At 41.3% G+C, this 17,785-nt stretch overlaps 1 protein-coding gene across 2 annotated transcripts; it reads left to right on the top strand.

Annotated features, from left to right (window-relative positions):
* Positions 1-1,160: 1,160 nt before the first annotated feature.
* On the top strand, positions 1,161-9,190 carry PNP (purine nucleoside phosphorylase). 2 transcript variants are annotated; one of them, XM_079126763.1, is made up of 7 exons: positions 1,192-1,311; positions 2,809-2,866; positions 4,030-4,199; positions 6,582-6,685; positions 6,844-7,019; positions 7,123-7,313; positions 8,563-9,190. In XM_079126763.1, exons 3-7 carry the CDS (start codon positions 4,082-4,084, stop codon positions 8,778-8,780), a joined length of 807 nt encoding a protein of 268 aa, XP_078982889.1. In that variant the 5' UTR covers positions 1,192-1,311; positions 2,809-2,866; positions 4,030-4,081; the 3' UTR covers positions 8,781-9,190. The 2 variants fall into 2 exon arrangements, with proteins under 2 accessions (XP_078982888.1, XP_078982889.1); XM_079126762.1 differs by lacking the exon at positions 2,809-2,866 and having other exon boundaries at positions 1,161-1,311.
* Positions 9,191-17,785: the final 8,595 nt, after the last annotated feature.

The following is a 17,785-nucleotide window of genomic DNA, read 5'->3' as shown; positions in this document are numbered from 1 at the left end:
GTTCAAAGCCAGCCTTAGCAAGTTAGGGAAGCCCTAGCAATTTAGCGAGACCCACACCCCAGAGTTCAATCCCAGATACCATAAATAAATAATAAATAAACAAAAAGATTCAAAAAAAGAACTGAAGATGGATCTCAGTAATAACAGACCTCTGGGTTCAATCCCTACTACTAAAATAATAATAATAATTCATTACTATTAGTAATTATCAATAGTAATTAATATAATAATTATGATGATTATAGAATAAACCACTTATTTGGCATTGGGCCCAGTTCTTGCATATACTGCTTTTTCTTCACAGATATTATTTTTACTCTTGAGTTCACAGCACCGGGACTGTTCTGGCATACAGCTGATGTTCAATAAATACTTATTAAACGAACGAGATTGTAAAACAGTGACTTGAGCAATGGTGGTGAGTAAAATTGTAAAGAAAAATTATAGATAGGAGAGAGAGAAAGTGGAGGATTCCAAAAGCTAAGCAAGGGTTGTTGAGATATAATTTGATATGAGGTTGGTTAAATTTGTAAGACGGGGAGAAGAAATAGATTAATTCTTACAAAGATCATATACTGTGTTGTTCTTTGGCAGGAATTTTCATCATGGAAGGATTCCTTGTCTTGTTATCCTAATTGCCTGGATCCAGTAATATGCACCCAACCATACTGTGGCCACCCTGTCCGCGTCTAGGATCCTAGAATTCTTGCCATGGAACTTTTTCTTTTCCCATCTAGTCCTGAGTGTGTTTCCTCAACTCCTGCAATCTTCAAGTCATCGCTGTTGTACAGGCAACCCGCTTCCCTTGTACACGGGACATGACTCGCTTCATTTTATTCTGGGGTTTCTTTCACAATTTCAGGTTTGAAAATTTCTCTTTTTAAATCTCTCACGGCTTGCTGTGCACACAGTCCAGAATGAAGACATGAACTCTCCACCCTCCTTCTAGCATGGGCCTGTTTTGCTGGAAACCCCAGCCCTGAGAACCGAAATGGGTTCAGGGAGGAAAGGCTGAATACCCCCAAAGAGGAGAGGGACCAGCTTTGGAAAGAACTCCGTTTACGTTTACAACACAGCCTCGGGCGATTGAATCAGGGTGTGTGTCGCCATGGAGACCGGGCTGGCCGGCGTACTCGGCTGCCATTGGCTGTGGACTCCCGGGCTGGGGATATAAGCCGGCGCCCGGCGAACTGTGCACTAACTGTGCGGACCAGACTCAGCTACCGCAACGGCCACGCAGCCCAACCCAGCAGAGCGGAGCGAAGACGAGCAGGCTCACTGGAAGGGAGTCGGCGCCTCCATGGAGAACGAGTGAGGCGGGCACCAGGCCCAGGGACCCCGGAGGCCCCGGGGAGGGGAAATGGCTGTCACTCAGACCTGGGAACTTAGCTCCCGGGGCCCGGAGGTGGCCGGGAGAGGGAGCGTGTGCCCTGATGATGCAGAGAGGCCTGGCACTAAGCCTCGTGTCAGGGTCAGGGCAACAGAACAGTGGGGCAGCCAGAGCCGGCGCGCGCGGGAATCGAGCTGGGCAGCGCCTCCAGGGCAGGAAGGGGACTGGTTAGTGTAGTGTGGCTACTCCAAGGAACTGTTGTGGGTCCGTGTGTGTGTGTGTGTGAGTGTGCGCGCCCGCGCGTGCTAGGGGTGCAGGTGGAGAGAGGAAGTATACCCCGACTCCATTCTAGGGAAGAGGTCTCCCACCACATATACTCTTCACAAATTCCCATTCTAGAGTCTGGGTAAAGCGCGAGATACTTTCAGAGAGCACATTCGGAGTTTCTGCTTTAGAGGGAAGAATGCTCACCTTCCTTGCCGGCTCCTCCTTTCCCTCCAAATTGGAGGTCCGATTAACCAATCGTGAATGCAGTGTTGAGGAGAGAAGGAAATCTTTATTCACTGAGCTGAGCAACAGACAAGTACCCACTCCTCCCCACACTTGTGAAAAACCCTTTTGTCTCCCGTTAGTGAAATTAAATTCCCAGTCCAAGTCACCAACATAGCATTAGGGATCACGGTGGCTTTGGATAACTAAGGGATCCAAGGTATTCTTGGAGGACAGATCATGAGTGAGGAAGTTCTATGAGCTGTGGTTGAGACATGCTAGGTGGCCATGCTTAACGCTTCTTTCATTTCCTTTTTTTTTTTTTTTTTTTTTTTTTTTTTGCACCTCTGGGGGGATGTTATTTGCTAATTTCTTGCCCACTTCATTGGTTCTTTGCATCACCTTGTAGCTCCATTGCCTCCGCCCAGCCATTACCCAGACATTTCCCTGAGGATAGCCTGGTTTATTATCATGTCTGGTTTCCTAGAGCAACCAATCTGTTTGAGGTGGTCCCACTATGTTGTACAGGTTGGTGCCCTACTCCTAGACTCAGGCATTCTTTCCAGCTCAGCTTCCCTAGAATTTATCTGAGACTACAAGTGGACACTGAGGCACCCAACTCCTAAGCTCTGCTTTTAAAGAGAAAAGATTCCTTTGGAGGCTTGCTTAGTTGTATCCAACACTGTTCCTTCCACCTCAGTTCCACCTCTGAGAACAATCATTGATCTTTTAAGATGGCTGTGATGGATTGGACTTGAAACTGAGAAAATTTCTTGTTTGATTTTTGTTGGATGCATTGGGCTTCTGAGTAAGTGTATATGCCCTTTGGTCCCTGAAGGGTAATGTGAAGGAAAGATGGGAGTAGGCAGAGAAGGGGAGGAGGGGCAGGAGAATATCAGAAGAAAGCAGGAGAAAGTTTCAAATACAGAGCTACATCCCCAGCCCTTTTTATTTTTTATTTTGAAACAGTGTCTTACTAAATTCTCTAGGCTGAACTTGTGAACTTGCGATCCTCCTGCCACAGCCTCCCAGTTGCTGTGATTACAGGTGTGTGCCACCACGCCTGGTATTTTTAACAAACTTCTGAGAATTATGCAGTCAGTCCTAATTAGCCTTTGCCAATGTTGTGGATTGGGACTGCTTTTTTGCAATAGTTTAGTGTCTGATCTTGTGTACCTTTGCAATTCCATTATAATAGGGGTCTGCGTGGGCTTGGTAATTCCAAAAATAATGATCCAGGGCAACTGAGAATGGTGCATAGTCTTCTACTAGAAGTGCTCGCATTGCTTTTTTGGTCAATTTAAAAAATTAGCCTGCAGAGCCAGGTATAGTGGTGCATGCCCATAGTCGCAGTTAACTTCTAAGGCTGAGGTGAGAGGATCATGTGACACTGAGAGTTTGAGACCAGCATGTGCAATGTGGCATGACCCTGTTTCACACAAACAAACAAACTAAAACAAAATAAAATTAGAGCTGGGAGTCTGGCAGCTCAGTGGTGGAGTGCTTACCTAGCATCCAAGAGGCCCTGGTATGATCCCTAGCACTGCAAAAAAAAAAAGTCCTTAGTATTTTGGCTGAGGAAGGAACTAGAGGGTGAGGATCCAAAAGAAAATTTGGCTTATTTCTGTCTTCATGGTCATTAGTCTTAATTACATTTTGCGTGTCCCTGAGGGATAGTTAGAGTACTAAGGAAGATTGTATTAGGTGTGTTTCTGCCCTCAGGAAGAGCTTAATTCCATTTTGAGTGCTCTCCCTAGCCTTACTCACCTTGATTTGATTATTTCATTGCACTTCTCTGGACCCTGTGGTTCTCCTCTCTAAATCTTTGTCATAAGGGAGAGCTATTAAACCTACCTGTGTTGGGGATATAGCTCAGGGCTGGCATGTGAGAAGCCCTGGGTTTTCACCCTCAGGACTACAAAAAACCCAGAAGCAAACAAACCTGCTGACATTGAGGCTGATAATGGACACAGGTTCACTAACTTTTGCCAAATACTACAATGGAAGGAGTCACCGCTAGACATTCAGTGGGCCTGATTCAAAAGAGGGGTGGTGAGTGATGGGTAAACATAGTATGGCTTCTTCTTGGTCAGCTTCTCTGTCCCTGTTGCTCCAATATACCTGCCAGCCTTTTTTGCACTGATGGTCGTTTGTCTAGGATGCCTTTGGAACAGGAGGAGAATTAACGTCATTTCCCTTTTATTCCCTAGGTTCACGTACGAGGATTATCAGAACACTGCAGAATGGCTTCTCTCTCATACCATGCACCGACCTCAAGTGGCAATAATCTGTGGTTCTGGCTTAGGAGGTCTGACTGATAAATTAACTCAGGCTCAGTTCTTTGACTACAGTGAAATACCCAACTTTCCCCGAAGCACAGGTACTGGCAATTGAAGTGGGGGATGGGACTGAGGTATCCTGATGGGAGTCTGTGGAACTCAGTCAGGGAGACCAAAGTGTCTACTCCTGGATCTAGCATTTGACCCAAAAATATGTTGTAAGAGAGGGAAAAAAAAAACTACCATGAATCAGAATGACTTGAGAAGGAAATTCCCCTCATAGAAATCCCATAATAGACAGGGCATGTGTGTGTCACTGGGACATGATGATGTCTTTCCTGTGCTTTAGTGACTCAGCTCCTTAAAATTATACAACACCTCCCCACATGTGCTTCCTCCCATACACTGTCATCATCACTTACATACACGCCCCTCCAACCTGCAGCTAAATGGAAACAATGTCTGTAGCCTCCCAGGACCATGTCAGGCCTCTGTCCAATGTCTTCCTGCCATTTCCCCAACTCTAACTCCAGGCCTCGGATAAGACATGTGGACCATCTCCTTATGGATACATAGATTAATACATGAATGCACAAGATCTGATTCACATTGACCCTTTGAAAGGACGGAGGTGAATGTTCCCCATACACAATGGAGTTCTGAGGGATGTGAAGATGGCATATCCAGCATTCTTGTAGCAGCCAGAAAGTTCTAAGGCTAAAAAACTTAGAGGCTGGGTGAAACAGGGTCAAGTAAAGCACAAGGGTAGTTTATTTGGTTTACTTATTCTCAAATAACTAACTTCCCTTGGTTTACTTATTACTTTTTTAGGTGTCTATCTTCCTCCTTCTTTTCTCTGAAGAGTTAAGACTTTTAATAAATACTTAAAAAAACCTTTGGAGCAAGACTGGGAGACCAGAGCAGGCAGGTGTGGGAATGGGGGTTGGAAAAGGAAATAATAAAAAGAAAGAGGAAGGGCATAGTTCTCAAAGGGAGATAATAGTGACATTGGCTTCATCTGCCACGGCACTCCTGCCTCCAATGAGCAGGACATTGCACTAAGTGATAAGTGGTTTAATTTTATCAACCTATTTATTTTTTATACTCTACTTGAGTTTTCTTAATGGTATCAACTTGGACCTTACTATTTATTTATTTTAAATTTTTAATTTTTTTTTCAAACTAGCCATAAACTCAGGGGTGCTTTACTACTGAGCTACATACCCAGTCCTTTTTATTTTTTATTTTGAGACAGGGTCTCACTAAGTTCCTGAGGCTGGCTTTTAACTTGTTATCCTCGTACCTCAGCCTTGTGAGTCTCTGGGACTACAGGTGTGCTCTACCACACCCAGTGCTACTAATTTTTAAAAAATAAGTTCCGTTTTAGTAGCTCTTAACACTTCTCTTGATTCTGACCCCTCTCCCAGACAATCCACACCCTAAGGAATAAATTGGCCATCCATTAAAAGGGATTGCCTGAAGAGGGAAATGGTGATATGGTTATGTCTGTAGGTGTTATCTGTATTTCAGTCCCCACATACAACCTACCTTGGCATGCATTCCCATAGGACTGTTCTGTGAGTCATAGGAATATTTATATGAATCCAAATATAATTCAGCCCCTTCCCCCCTTGTTTAGTACCCTCCTCTTCAGGAAGGCAGTATATACCCATGAATTCCCTTGCTGGAATGAAGAGGCATATAGTTTAGTTAGCATAATATAAGAATAATTCTTTTTTTCTTTTATTTTCCTTTAGCACTAGGGACTAAATCCAGGGCCTCAAACATGCTAGGAAAGTGCTCTTCCAATGAACTATATCCCCAGCCCTTTTTATTTTTTGAGTCTGGGTTTCACTAAGTTGCCCAGACTGGCCTTGTACTGGCAATCCTACCTCAGCCTCCCAAGTTGCTGGCATCACAGGCCTGAACCACCACATCTGGATCCATTTTAAGATTTTTAAGAATCTTGGAAGAAGACTATAACTACTGCATTCATTATCACCAACTTTATTTTTTTACTTACTTTACTTTCTTGCAGTATGTCTTTCTCATTCATTTGAAAAAAAACAAAGTTTTTTCTTTGTATGCAGTTCTGGGGATTGAACCCACAAGTGCTTTACCACCAAGCTACACCCCCTGCCCTGGCTTTTTTTGAGACGGTCTCTCTAAATTGCCTGCGTTGGCCTCAAACTTGTGATCTTCCTGTCTCAGCTTCCTGAGTCACTTGGGATCACAGGCACATACCTGACTGAAATTCTTTAACAAGCCTTTCCCTCTTTTTTCATATGTTCATATGGAGTTTCCTTACCCACATAGCTCTAGTCTCAGGTTACATTTGTATTATAATTGTCTCTCCATCAGACTTAATGTTTTTTGTTTAATTATAATCTTATGTGTTAAACACAGGGAGAGAGTGGCTCTTGGTAGGTCCAGGTATTATGAAAGAATAATACCGTCCTTTTTTTCCTTTCGTTTATGTACAGTGCCAGGTCATGTTGGTCGATTGGTGTTTGGGTTCCTGAATGGCAAGGCCTGTGTGATGATGCAAGGCAGGTTCCACATGTATGAAGGCTACCCCCTCTGGAAGGTAATCAGGGGCAGAGGACCAACTGGATCTGGATGAAGTGGGAGAGAACTACTCTATTTATTGCCTACCTCTTTCATCTTTCATGATGTATATTATGCACATCTACCTAGGTAGATGATGAAAGTTTGAAAAACCTTTTTCTAATCTCTTCTTCTAAGGTGACATTCCCTGTGAGGGTTTTCCGGCTTCTGGGTGTGGACACCTTGGTGGTCACCAATGCAGCTGGAGGGCTTAACCCCAAGTTTGAGGTTGGAGATATCATGCTGATCCGTGATCACATCAACCTCCCTGGTTTCTGTGGTCAGAACCCTCTCAAAGGGCCTAACGATGAAAGGTATGTATCTCGCTCTTTTGTTTCTGGAAGCATAGGGTTTCAGGACTTGTCTAGGAGTTGTGAGTGAGTCCATTTATCTGAGATAATACAACTTACACCGTAGGTTTGGAGTTCGTTTCCCTGCCATGTCTGATGCTTACGACCGGAACATGAGGGAGAAGGCTCTCAGTACCTGGAAACAAATGGGGGAGAAGCGAGAGCTACAGGAAGGCACCTATGTGATGTTGGGGGGCCCCAACTTTGAGACTGTGGCAGAGTGTCGTCTGCTGCAGAAGTTGGGGGCGGACGCTGTTGGTGAGAAGGGGAATTTAACTGGGGGGCTCGAGGGAAGGGGTCTGAAATAGTAGAGGAGTAGATTACAGACCCTACTTGGATCAAGAGGATCTTATTTAGAGGAAGGTTGAATTCAGCTGACTTCTGGGAAAACAGTGGCGAAATTTTTAATGTTATAGCACAACAAATCTCTCCTCTGAACAGGAAGGACTTAACTGCTTCAGTGTTAATCACCCACTCATGATTCGATTATTTCTAAGAATTATTCTAACATATATCAGTAAAGCCACTGTATAACTCAGGCTGGAAGGTGGACCTTCTTATTTAGTCAGTTATTCCTGACTTCAAAGGTAGCATAAACACACTGAAATAAATCATTAGCAATATATATGTGTGTATATGTATATATATGACTTTTTTTTTTTTGGTACCAGAGATTGACCCCAGAGGTGCTTAACTACTGAGCCACATCCCCAGCCCTTTTTAATATTTTATTTAGAAATAGAGTCTTGCTGAGTTGCTAAGTGCCTGGCTAATCTCCTGAGTCTGACTTTGAACTCATGATCCTCCTGCCTCAGCCTTCTGAGTTGCTGGGATTACAGGCATGCACCACCACACCGGCTTTGCATTAGCAATATTTATAAGAATTTGTAAGTCCCTCTGTGACCCCACTTATTTTAAGCAATATTGGACAAAGAAGTCCAACACTAATTTAACTGCTTCTTTGGATCCTTGAGTTGTGTGTGTTTGTGTGTGTGTGTGTGTGTGTGTGTGCGCGCGCGCGCGCGCGCGTGCTGGGGAGTTAACCCAAGGATGCTTTATCACTGCCCTTTGATTTTATATTTTGAGACAAGTTCTCAACTAAATTGCCTATGGCCTGGCCTTGAACTTGATCCTCCTGCCTCAGCCTCCTAAATTGCTGAAATTACAGGGGTGTGCCACCCCATAAGGTGAATTTTTAAATTTTCAATGAAGTTAAGAATGATAGTCTAGCTATCATTGGGCTAGACTATAATCCCAAGGGTTTGGGAGACTGAGGCAGGAGGATTGCAAATTCAAAACCAGCCTCAGCAATTTATTGAGGCCTTAAGCAACTCAGTGAGACCCTGTCTCCAAATAAAAAACTAAAGAAGGGCTGAGGATATGGTTCAGTGGTTAAGCACCTCTGAGTTCAATCCCTGGTACCAAAAAAAAGATAGTCTAAAAGGTGAGGAAGAGTCATTTGCAGATCCTAAACAGTTAATTTTCTTTTTTTTTTTTTCCAAATCAGGCATGAGCACAGTACCAGAAGTTATAGTTGCACGACACTGTGGACTTCGAGTCTTTGGCTTCTCTCTTATCACTAACAAGGTCATCATGGATTATGAAAACCTGGAGAAGGCTAATCATGAGGAAGTATTAGAGGCTGGAAAACAAGCTGCACAGAAACTGGAACAGTTTGTCTCCATTCTTATGGCCAGCATTCCACCCCCTGACAAGACCAGTTGACCAGCCCTGGAGTGGTCCAACCCCTAATGAGATCCAAGTAACGACCACCTACTTTGGCCCTTTGCTGGGTCATGTGCCTCTACCCTTACATATTAGGAGAAAGGAAAGGAGAGAAAGATCCCTGTCCTTCACTTTCCCTACTTTCTCCCACCAGACCCTTCTGGTACCAGGTCCTCTTGCTCAATTGTCTTCTCAAAGCAGTTTGTTTTCCCCTCTATCCTCTGTAAGAACCAGAGCCCATGCTCTGTCACACCTAGGGATATATCATGGCTTGACGTAGGCCTTTGACTGTCACATAATAGCTGCTACTACTGCCTCACTAAAGCACTGGAGACCAAACACGGACCAGCCCAGTACCTCCTAAAATTTATTTAATACCATAATGTTTTGAGAATAAAGAGAGATGAAATGATTTCTTCACTTTTTGGTACAATTTGGGATGAGGCTGGGGCACAAGCCAACACTGGCATGAAAAGCTGTGAGACCACATATCTTGTGTGACTCTGCTTCTCAGACAAGTAACTGAGAATGGGGACAAGGTGGTATGTGAGCAGCAAAGGATGAAGAAGAAAGCAAAGTGTTGAAAAATGTTATGAAATGAGGACGGACTAACTTCTGGCACTTGTTGACCACTTCTTCAGACCAGTCTTTGCCTCTGTCCTTTGTCTTCTGATTGTTTCATTCCTGTCTACCCTCCCTCAAGAATATCTGAATTTATTCACTGGCTTCTGTTCCTTAAGTTGCCACTTCCTTATTAAATATCTTTTTTCATGCATTACTCCTCCCCTACTCTCTCATTCTGCAGCCATACTCTCCATCACTCCAGTCTGACAAGGTAATGGCAAGCATCATTTTGTCTGTTGCCAGTGTCCCCACTGCTAACTGGGTTCCTGCTAGTTTAGGCCAACCTGTGCAGTTAGTTCATACACAGCTTCTTTGACCCACTCCTTTCCTCCTTCTGTTTGCTTTCTGGGCTGCAGTCCTTTCACTTTTGCTTTATCAGAACCGCTCTGTGACACTGCATTTAGGCATTGCTCATTATTACACAATTATTTTTGCTTATCAACTTGCATACAGCTGGCTGGCATGATCCAAACCACACTGCCCCCCCAGGCTTATGTGCCTTTTAAGAAAGGACAGTATTAGCTGGGCATGGTGGCATGTGCCTGTAATTCCAGCAACTCAGGAGGTTGAGGCAGGAGGATCACAAATTTGAGACCAGCATCAACAATTTAGTGAGACCTATCTCAATTTAAAAAAAGGAGTAATGCGTGGTTCAGTGGTAAAGCACCCCTGGGTTCAATCCCCAGTACTAGGAAAGAAAAGACTGGATGATCCTCTAATGACAGTGATGACATTTCAGTTAGTGGTATAATATAGAAGAGGTATTTGGAACAGGAAGCTTTGAAGAAATCTTTCAAATAATCGTTTGTTAGTAACTGACCAATTTAGATGAACCCAGCCTAAAGAAAAAGCATCCTGGAGTGGCCCTGTCACTGCTTTCCCTCATCTTTGTACCTCCACTCACTACTGAAATCTTCCCTGGACCTTTAAGGGAACTGCTAGTATCTATTATTTGTTTCCAAGAGCTAGTTTAGAGGGAAGTACTGTGTATCCTTTAGATACATACATAACTGTAACGTGTTCATTTCAAGAGATGGCTTAGATTTTCTCTTTGTTATTGAATATTTCTTTGTGTAGCACTTAGCTAACATTATGAAGTTGAGAATATAAAAATGGTACTTCCTCTCAAGTGCCCTACAATTTTTTTTTTTTTTTTTTTTTTTGAGGGACTATTGGGAATTAAACCCAGGAGCACTCTAGCACTAAGCTACATTTCCCAGCCTCTATTGTTTGTTGTTGTTGTTGTTGAGAGACAGGGTCTTAAGTTTCTAAGAGTCGTGTTAAGTTGCTGAGGCTGGCCTCAAACTTAGAATTCTGCCTCAGCCTCCCAAGGCTCTGGGAGTACAAGTGTATACCTCCCTACCCAGCTGCCCTACAATCATAAGATAGGAAGTACCTATTGTACAGGACTTGTATGAAGTGGGTATGGGTCATGTTGTGGGACCCCAAAGTAAGGAGTGATTATGTACACTGGATGGTGGAGATTGGGTTGGCTAGGGAAAGTTTCATAAAGAATTTTGAGCTTAGTTACTATGTGTATGGGAGGTGCTAGGGAATTGAATTTATAAATTACACCTCAGCCCCTGAGCTTAGTCCTAAAGGATAGAAGGTAGAAAGGATTTCACATCAGGGTAAGCCAAAGCACAGACCTGCAAAAATCCTATGCACATTTATTGGTCATTGTCACAGTCACTGTGACTGGAACAGGGCAGGAAGTGTTCTTGTGGGACCTTGGCAGAAAGATAACTGGAAACCAGAGGAAGGCTGCATTTGGTGCTTAACTTTCCTTTGATGGTCTATTTCTTGGTTGGATAAAAAATTATGTCTTGGAGATACTCGAGTGGAATATTTATGGGCATTTTAGTATTTTAGGTTTATTAAGTATGTTTATTAAATTCTTATGTACTTATATGCATGCATAAATGGTCTTTTTTTTTTATTGATTTGTTTGTTTTGGTACTGGGGATTAAACCCAGGGACACTTGACCACTGAGCTACCTCCCCAGCCCTTTTTTAATTTTTTGAGTCAGAGTCTTGCAAAGTTACCTAGGTTGGCCTAGGGTTTATTCCTCCTGGCTCAGCCTCCCAAGTCACTAGAATTGTAGGCATGCAGTACCAGGCCTGGCAATAAAATAAAAAAGAAAGAAAAAAGAGCTGTACTGAGGTATTCACATACTGTAAAATTCACCTATTTAAAGTATACAGTATTTAGTATATTCACAGGTAAATGTAGTCATTGTCAGTCAAGTTTAGATCCTTTCATCATTGCAAAAGGAAACCTTATCCATTCCCCCACTGTCCCCTATACCCAACAGACCCAAACAACCACTAATCTACTTTCTATCTTTATAGATTTAACTATTTTGTACTTTAATATGAAAAGAATTATGTAAGAAATCATGTATATTTTTGTGACTGGCTTCTTTCCCTTAGCATAATATTTTCAGTGTTCATCCAAGTTGAAACACATATTGGTACTCAAAATGTTTTATGATCCAATATTCCTTTTATTTATAAATTGACTTTAACTTAAAAATGCTGACCAATCCAACCAAAACTAAATGTTTAGGACAGCAAGGAAATAATGGCTCAAAGTTAAGGGAACTAGGTTTGGAAGGGCCTCCTAAATAAAAGAAATTTTGGAAAAAAAAAAATAAAACCTGATGAGTCCATTTCTTTCTAGAGGGGCCTGAAGGATGCCTACAAACTAGATGGGTTTTCCTGAGTACTATGGTGTCAGGACACAAATTCAAGTCAACTTTCTTCCTTGACCCTCTCAGTCATGTTTTTGGACATCAATCAGTATTTATTAATCATGTGATATGAATAGGACATTGTCCTAAAAATCATAATTGGTATGAGACAAATGCCTTCAATCTAGATGAAAAACAGAAAAACAGGACATATACATGAAAAAATGAACAATCTTTTGTTGATGAACAAAATGACTACCCCTGGTCATTTTGTACTTTATATTGTCATTGTTTAGATTTGGTTTTCTCTACTGGACTGCCAGTAAGGGGGCCTAATTTTTTTTAAAAAAGAGAGAATACAACAATGTGTGAAAATTAGCACATGCTAAGTTTTAGTGATTATATTCGTTACAGGAATTCAAAGGAGAAACAACCTTGTAGGAGATGAGGATAGGGTGGGTATGTGGAAGAAGGATGGAGGAGATTTCAAATAAGCCTTACAAGAAAGATAGGTGATGAGGATGTGGCAGAAGTGCTTCATGCAGGCAAATTCAGAAATGTTTGATCACTAAGTAGACTGAAACAGTTAAACTGAAGAAATGAGTGGGAAGGTGTAGAGGATTGTTTGGGGCCTTGGTTCCAGGCCAGAGTGTAAAAGAACCTTATTTTCTAAGTAAGATGAGCAACCATTGAAGACTTTTAAATGAAGGACCATATTTGGAGATAAACACCTAACTGAAAGGAAAGAGGTCTGCTTCCTCTGCCACCCAGCTCACCCCAGACAGGATCTCATGAAGTTGCTGAGGCTAGCCCCAAACTTTTGATATTCCTGACTCAGCTTCCAGAGTCACTGAGATTACAGACATGTGCCACCACATCCAGCTAAAGAGGCTTGTTTTGATGATAAAATTACTTTCATCTAAAATTAACTATATATAATAGTGTAGTTGTTGGTATGGTATTTAATTTTCTTAGTCAAGTTGAGATCTTCTTATTGTCTTAGAGAATAAGCTGTTAGTGCCTGGAAATTTAGCTCAGTGGCAGAGCACTTGCTTAGTGTTGTGGTTTGAATGTGAGGTGTTCCCCCAAAAGCTTATGTGTAAGGCAAGGCAAGAAAGTTTGGAGGAGAAATGATAGGGTTATGAGAGCCTTAACCCAATCATTTAATCCAACACCTGATAGGATTAATTGAGTAGTAATTGAAGGCAGGTGGCGTGTGACTGGAGGAGGTGGGACATTGGGGTATATTTTTATATTTGTTAAGTGGAGATCTCTCTTCTCTGCTTTCTGATCATTATGTGAACCACTTCCCTCTACCACACACTCTGTCATGATGCTCAGCCTCACCGCAAGCCCCAAGGAATGGAATCTACTATTCATGGACTAAGATCTCTGAAATTGTGAGCCCCCAAATAAGCTTTTCCTCCCCTAAACTTGTTCTTGCCAGGTCTTTTAGTCACAGTAACAAAAAAGTTGACTAAAACAGAAATTGGTACTGAGAGTGGGGTTGTTGCTATGACTAACCTGACCATGTGGTTCAGAAGGTTTTTGGAATTTGTTGGAGGAATTTTGAGATATGTAGCAGTGCAAGCTGGAAATGCTTTAGGTTGTTGTAAGCAGAACTTAATGGCCAATTCTGGTGGAGAGCTCAGAAGACCAGAATGCCAATAGGACCATGGACAGTGAAGACAGGGCTCAAGAGGGTTCAGAAAAGGACGATTCTTGGAAGTTGGACTAGAGGCCATTTCCTGTTATGTTCTGGCTGAGAAGTTTTCATTATGGCTGTGTCCTAAGACTTTCTGTGAGGCTGATCTTAAAAGCAATGGACTTTGTAATCAGGCAGAAGAAATATCCATGCAGCATAGTATTAAGGAAGTGGCATGGGTATGACTGGTAGCTTTTAGCCAAGTTTATTGTGATATTCAGGAGCAGAAAGCAGAACAGAAAGATTTGAAAAACTTGGACTTGAAAGGCAGGAGTAAAACTGGGGCTAAGGAAGCTGCAATTCTTAAAAACACTACTGCTGCTAAAAAAAAAAAAAAAAAAAATCCTGAAGACTTTGCTTAGAGACAATAAGAAAGATGATTTGAGGGCATATCAGGAGTTGGCAAGACTACACCCACCTCAGCCTCAAGGAAGTAAAAGTAAATTCTCTTGAGAAGAGAACAGGGGGACACCCTCTTGCACAAGGGGGCCTAGAACGTATTTTCAAATTGCTCAACCACCCAGGCACTCAGAGGCTGATGCAGCCAGGGTTCCTGGAGGCTTGGCATCAACCATGTGGTGTTGGTTCTGCAGGAATGTGGGATACTGAAGTTAGGGGGTCATGGAGGCTTCCACCTCCATTGTGAGATGGTCATGAGCTTTTGGGGTCCAGGGTTGGACGTTGTGGTTTGGATGTGAAGTGTCCCCCAAAGATTCATGTGTGAGGCAATGCAAGAAGGTTTAGAGGAGAAATGATTGGGTTATGAGAGCCTTAACCTAATCAGTGAACTTATCACCCGATAGGATTAATTGAGTGGTAATTGAAGACATGTGAGGTGTGGCAGGATGAGGTGGAACATTGCGGGGGTGGCTTTGGGGTATATATTTGTATTTGGAAAGTGGCAATTTCTCTCCCTCTCTGCTTTCCTCTGCCACACACTATACCATGATTTTCAGCTTCACCTCAAGCCCCGAGGAATAGAACCTACTGGCCATGGACTGAGACCTCTGAAACCATGAGCCCACAAATAAACTTTTCCTCCCCTAAAATTATTCTGGTCTGGTCTTTTAGTTACAGAAACAAAAAAGCTGACTGAAACACGTAGCATGTGCAAGGTCCTGGGTTTGATCTCAAGCACATACACACACACACACACACACACACACACACACACATACACACAAAAAATAAGCTGTTACAAGAAAATATGTATATATGTAAAAGCAAAAGGGCAAATAATTTGGAAATGAAAATACACACTGGAGGCAACATGGCAGTTACAGATGTAGTGACTTCTAGATTTGGTACAAAATTTCTGCCTTACAGATTCACCCAATGACAAAAATACCACCACAGTGTACTGAGATGAGAAATTTTATTGTACAAGACTACTGTCTGCACTGGCCAGTCAGTCATACATTAATCATTTATGCTTCACCAGTTGACAATGTATGTACATCAACAATGAGATTTGCTCCCATTTTTTCTGTAAGGAACATAAAGTTATGAACCATAAACTTTGCCATCAGATGGTGGGTCTGTCCCCAAGGCAACCCTGTGGCTCCAAATATTTCTGACTTTCCTCTGGAAAAATGTGAATTTGCAGAGACTCAGTTGTCTGTGATTATCATGGAAGAAGAAAGAAGAAAGAATGTTGATGAGAGGAAGGGGGAGTTTGTTCTCGGCTTACCTGTACACAGTATTTCTTAAACCAGTGCCTTTGCAATGTCCAGTTTTTGTACTTCCTGATTTTTCACCCAGACTGATAATAACTTCCTTATTTTTTAGTAATTAAAACAAAACATCCATACTAAGAAAAAGAAAAGAAAGCACACATTAAGTTAAATTAGTTTTTTCTTAGTTTAAAATTTTCAATGGGTGATAAAATCACACAGTGAAAGAACTAAGCAGCATAAAATGTATGCAGTGAAAAATCTTACCTGCATCCTATCCCACATTGACCTTTCTTTCCCCACCCCTTGGTAACTACTATTATTAGCTTCTTTTGCATCCTTCCAGGACTTATGCAAATATAAATAAATATAAATTTTCATTTTTTTCTCTTACTATATACTGAAGTTAGTATATTATATGTATTTTTATGCATCTTCCTGTTTTATTTTAACTAAATATACCTTGGAGATCTTTTTGCATCAGTAAATTAATGGGCTGTTTTGATTTTTAAATTAATGTTGCCAAAGATGAATGGGGGTTATCTCAAAGTTTTTAGAAGTACAGGAAGATTGCTTTGGTCTTAATTTTTTTAACTTTCTGTTTTCTTTTTCTTTTTTTTAAAGTTACTTTCCAGTTTGTGTGTGTGTGTATTACTAATAGAAATAGAAACAAACAGATAATACCACCTGCTTCCCAATGCAAGGGGAAGATGGGGAGAAGGCAGCTGTTCATTCTGTGCTGTGCCTTCTGTCTAAACTTGATTTGGTTCAGATTTGTATTTCCTTTTTCCCTCTTAAATTGACCTCTCCTTTTTATAATTATGTTTTGTTTCTAAGGGATATTTTGTGAGCACACACTGGCTACTTGTCCGGGTTTTCTGTTATTGTAAATTTGAATTTCAGTAAAAGTGGAAAATTTCTTGTCTTAGTTTTTTTGTCTGATTTTTTGTTTTGGCTTAAATTAGATTTAATATTTTTCAGGATTAATCTGCTTTTGTGCTCTTGTTTTCAGGTCAAAGAACCCCTCCTTCTCATTTGACTTTCACTTTCACTTTCACTGTTTATTCTAAGAAGATTGATTTATCACACTTGCCAATATTTTCCCCTTGTTCTCTTGCTCTTTTCTATATTTATATATATATATATATATATATATATATATATATGTATGTATATAGTGTGAGTCTGTGCCATTTTGCTTGTAAGCTTTTGACTTTAGCCTTCGTTTTTCTTTTTCCTATTTTATTCTGACCTGGAACTTCTGTTATAATATGTAATAAAAGATTGGTAGGAATACAATACTACTTTATGTGTATGTATCCTGACCTGTTCTAGTTCTATCAAATGTTCTTTTTACTTATCATACATTGTCTAAGGTCGATTTCAGCTCAAAATATTAATCCCCATTGTTTCACCAAAATAATAATAATGGTTATTACCATTGTTGCAATCCCACCAACTCCAGCAAACAAAGTACGAAAATCATTTCATTGCAATAGGGGATAAAGATGGTATTTGAAACAGTGGTTGTTTTTGACATGGTTGTTTTGGAGGTGGGAAGTTTCTCACTCTGGACAGCATAGATAAGACGTTGGGGAGCCTGTGAAGCCCCTGTAATGCAAAATTATGAGTATCCAAATTTTTTTAGAAAGGTGAAGGTCATTAGGCTTCTTTGGATGCCAACTCCCTGTCTCTGCTCACAAATGGATAGGAATGACTATTATTAAAAAAAAAAAAAAAAAAAAAAAAGTGGAGTTAAGAGTAATCTACAACTGATCTATCTCCCCAGCTGTTTTTTATTAATTAAAAAATTTTTTTGGGTACTGGGGATTGGACCCAAGGGTTCATGATTACATCCTCAGTCCTTTTTATTTTTTGTTTTTAGACAGGGTCTCACTAAGTTGCTTAGGGTCTCACTAAGTTGCTTAGGGGACTAGTCTCCAACTGTGATCCTCCTGCTTCAGCCTGCCGAGTTACTGGGATTATAGGGGTGATCCACCATGTCCAACTTATTTTTTATCTTGAGATGGGTATTGCTAAATTTCCGAGGCTAGCCTAAAACTTGTGCTCCTCCTGCCTCCATCTCTTGAGTAGCTGAGATCACAAGGGTGCACCACCTACCCTTCTAATTCAATTTTATGAACTTCTTTTTTCAGTGTTGGGGATCAAACCCCAAGCCTTGTACATGCTAGGCAAGCACTCTATCACTGAGCTACATCCCCACCCCTAAATCTACCTCTCTTGATTGTTGTCCAGTTTCTAAACTATTTCCTGTTTACCAATTCTTCACTTCAGGATAAGACTTAGGAA

Source organism: Sciurus vulgaris (assembly GCF_902686455.1).
Source record: "Sciurus vulgaris genome assembly, chromosome: 2".
NCBI classification, from domain to species: domain Eukaryota; kingdom Metazoa; phylum Chordata; class Mammalia; order Rodentia; family Sciuridae; genus Sciurus; species Sciurus vulgaris.
The sequence above is the reverse complement of the archived record's forward strand: the minus strand, read 5'-3'. Positions and strand labels throughout refer to the sequence as shown.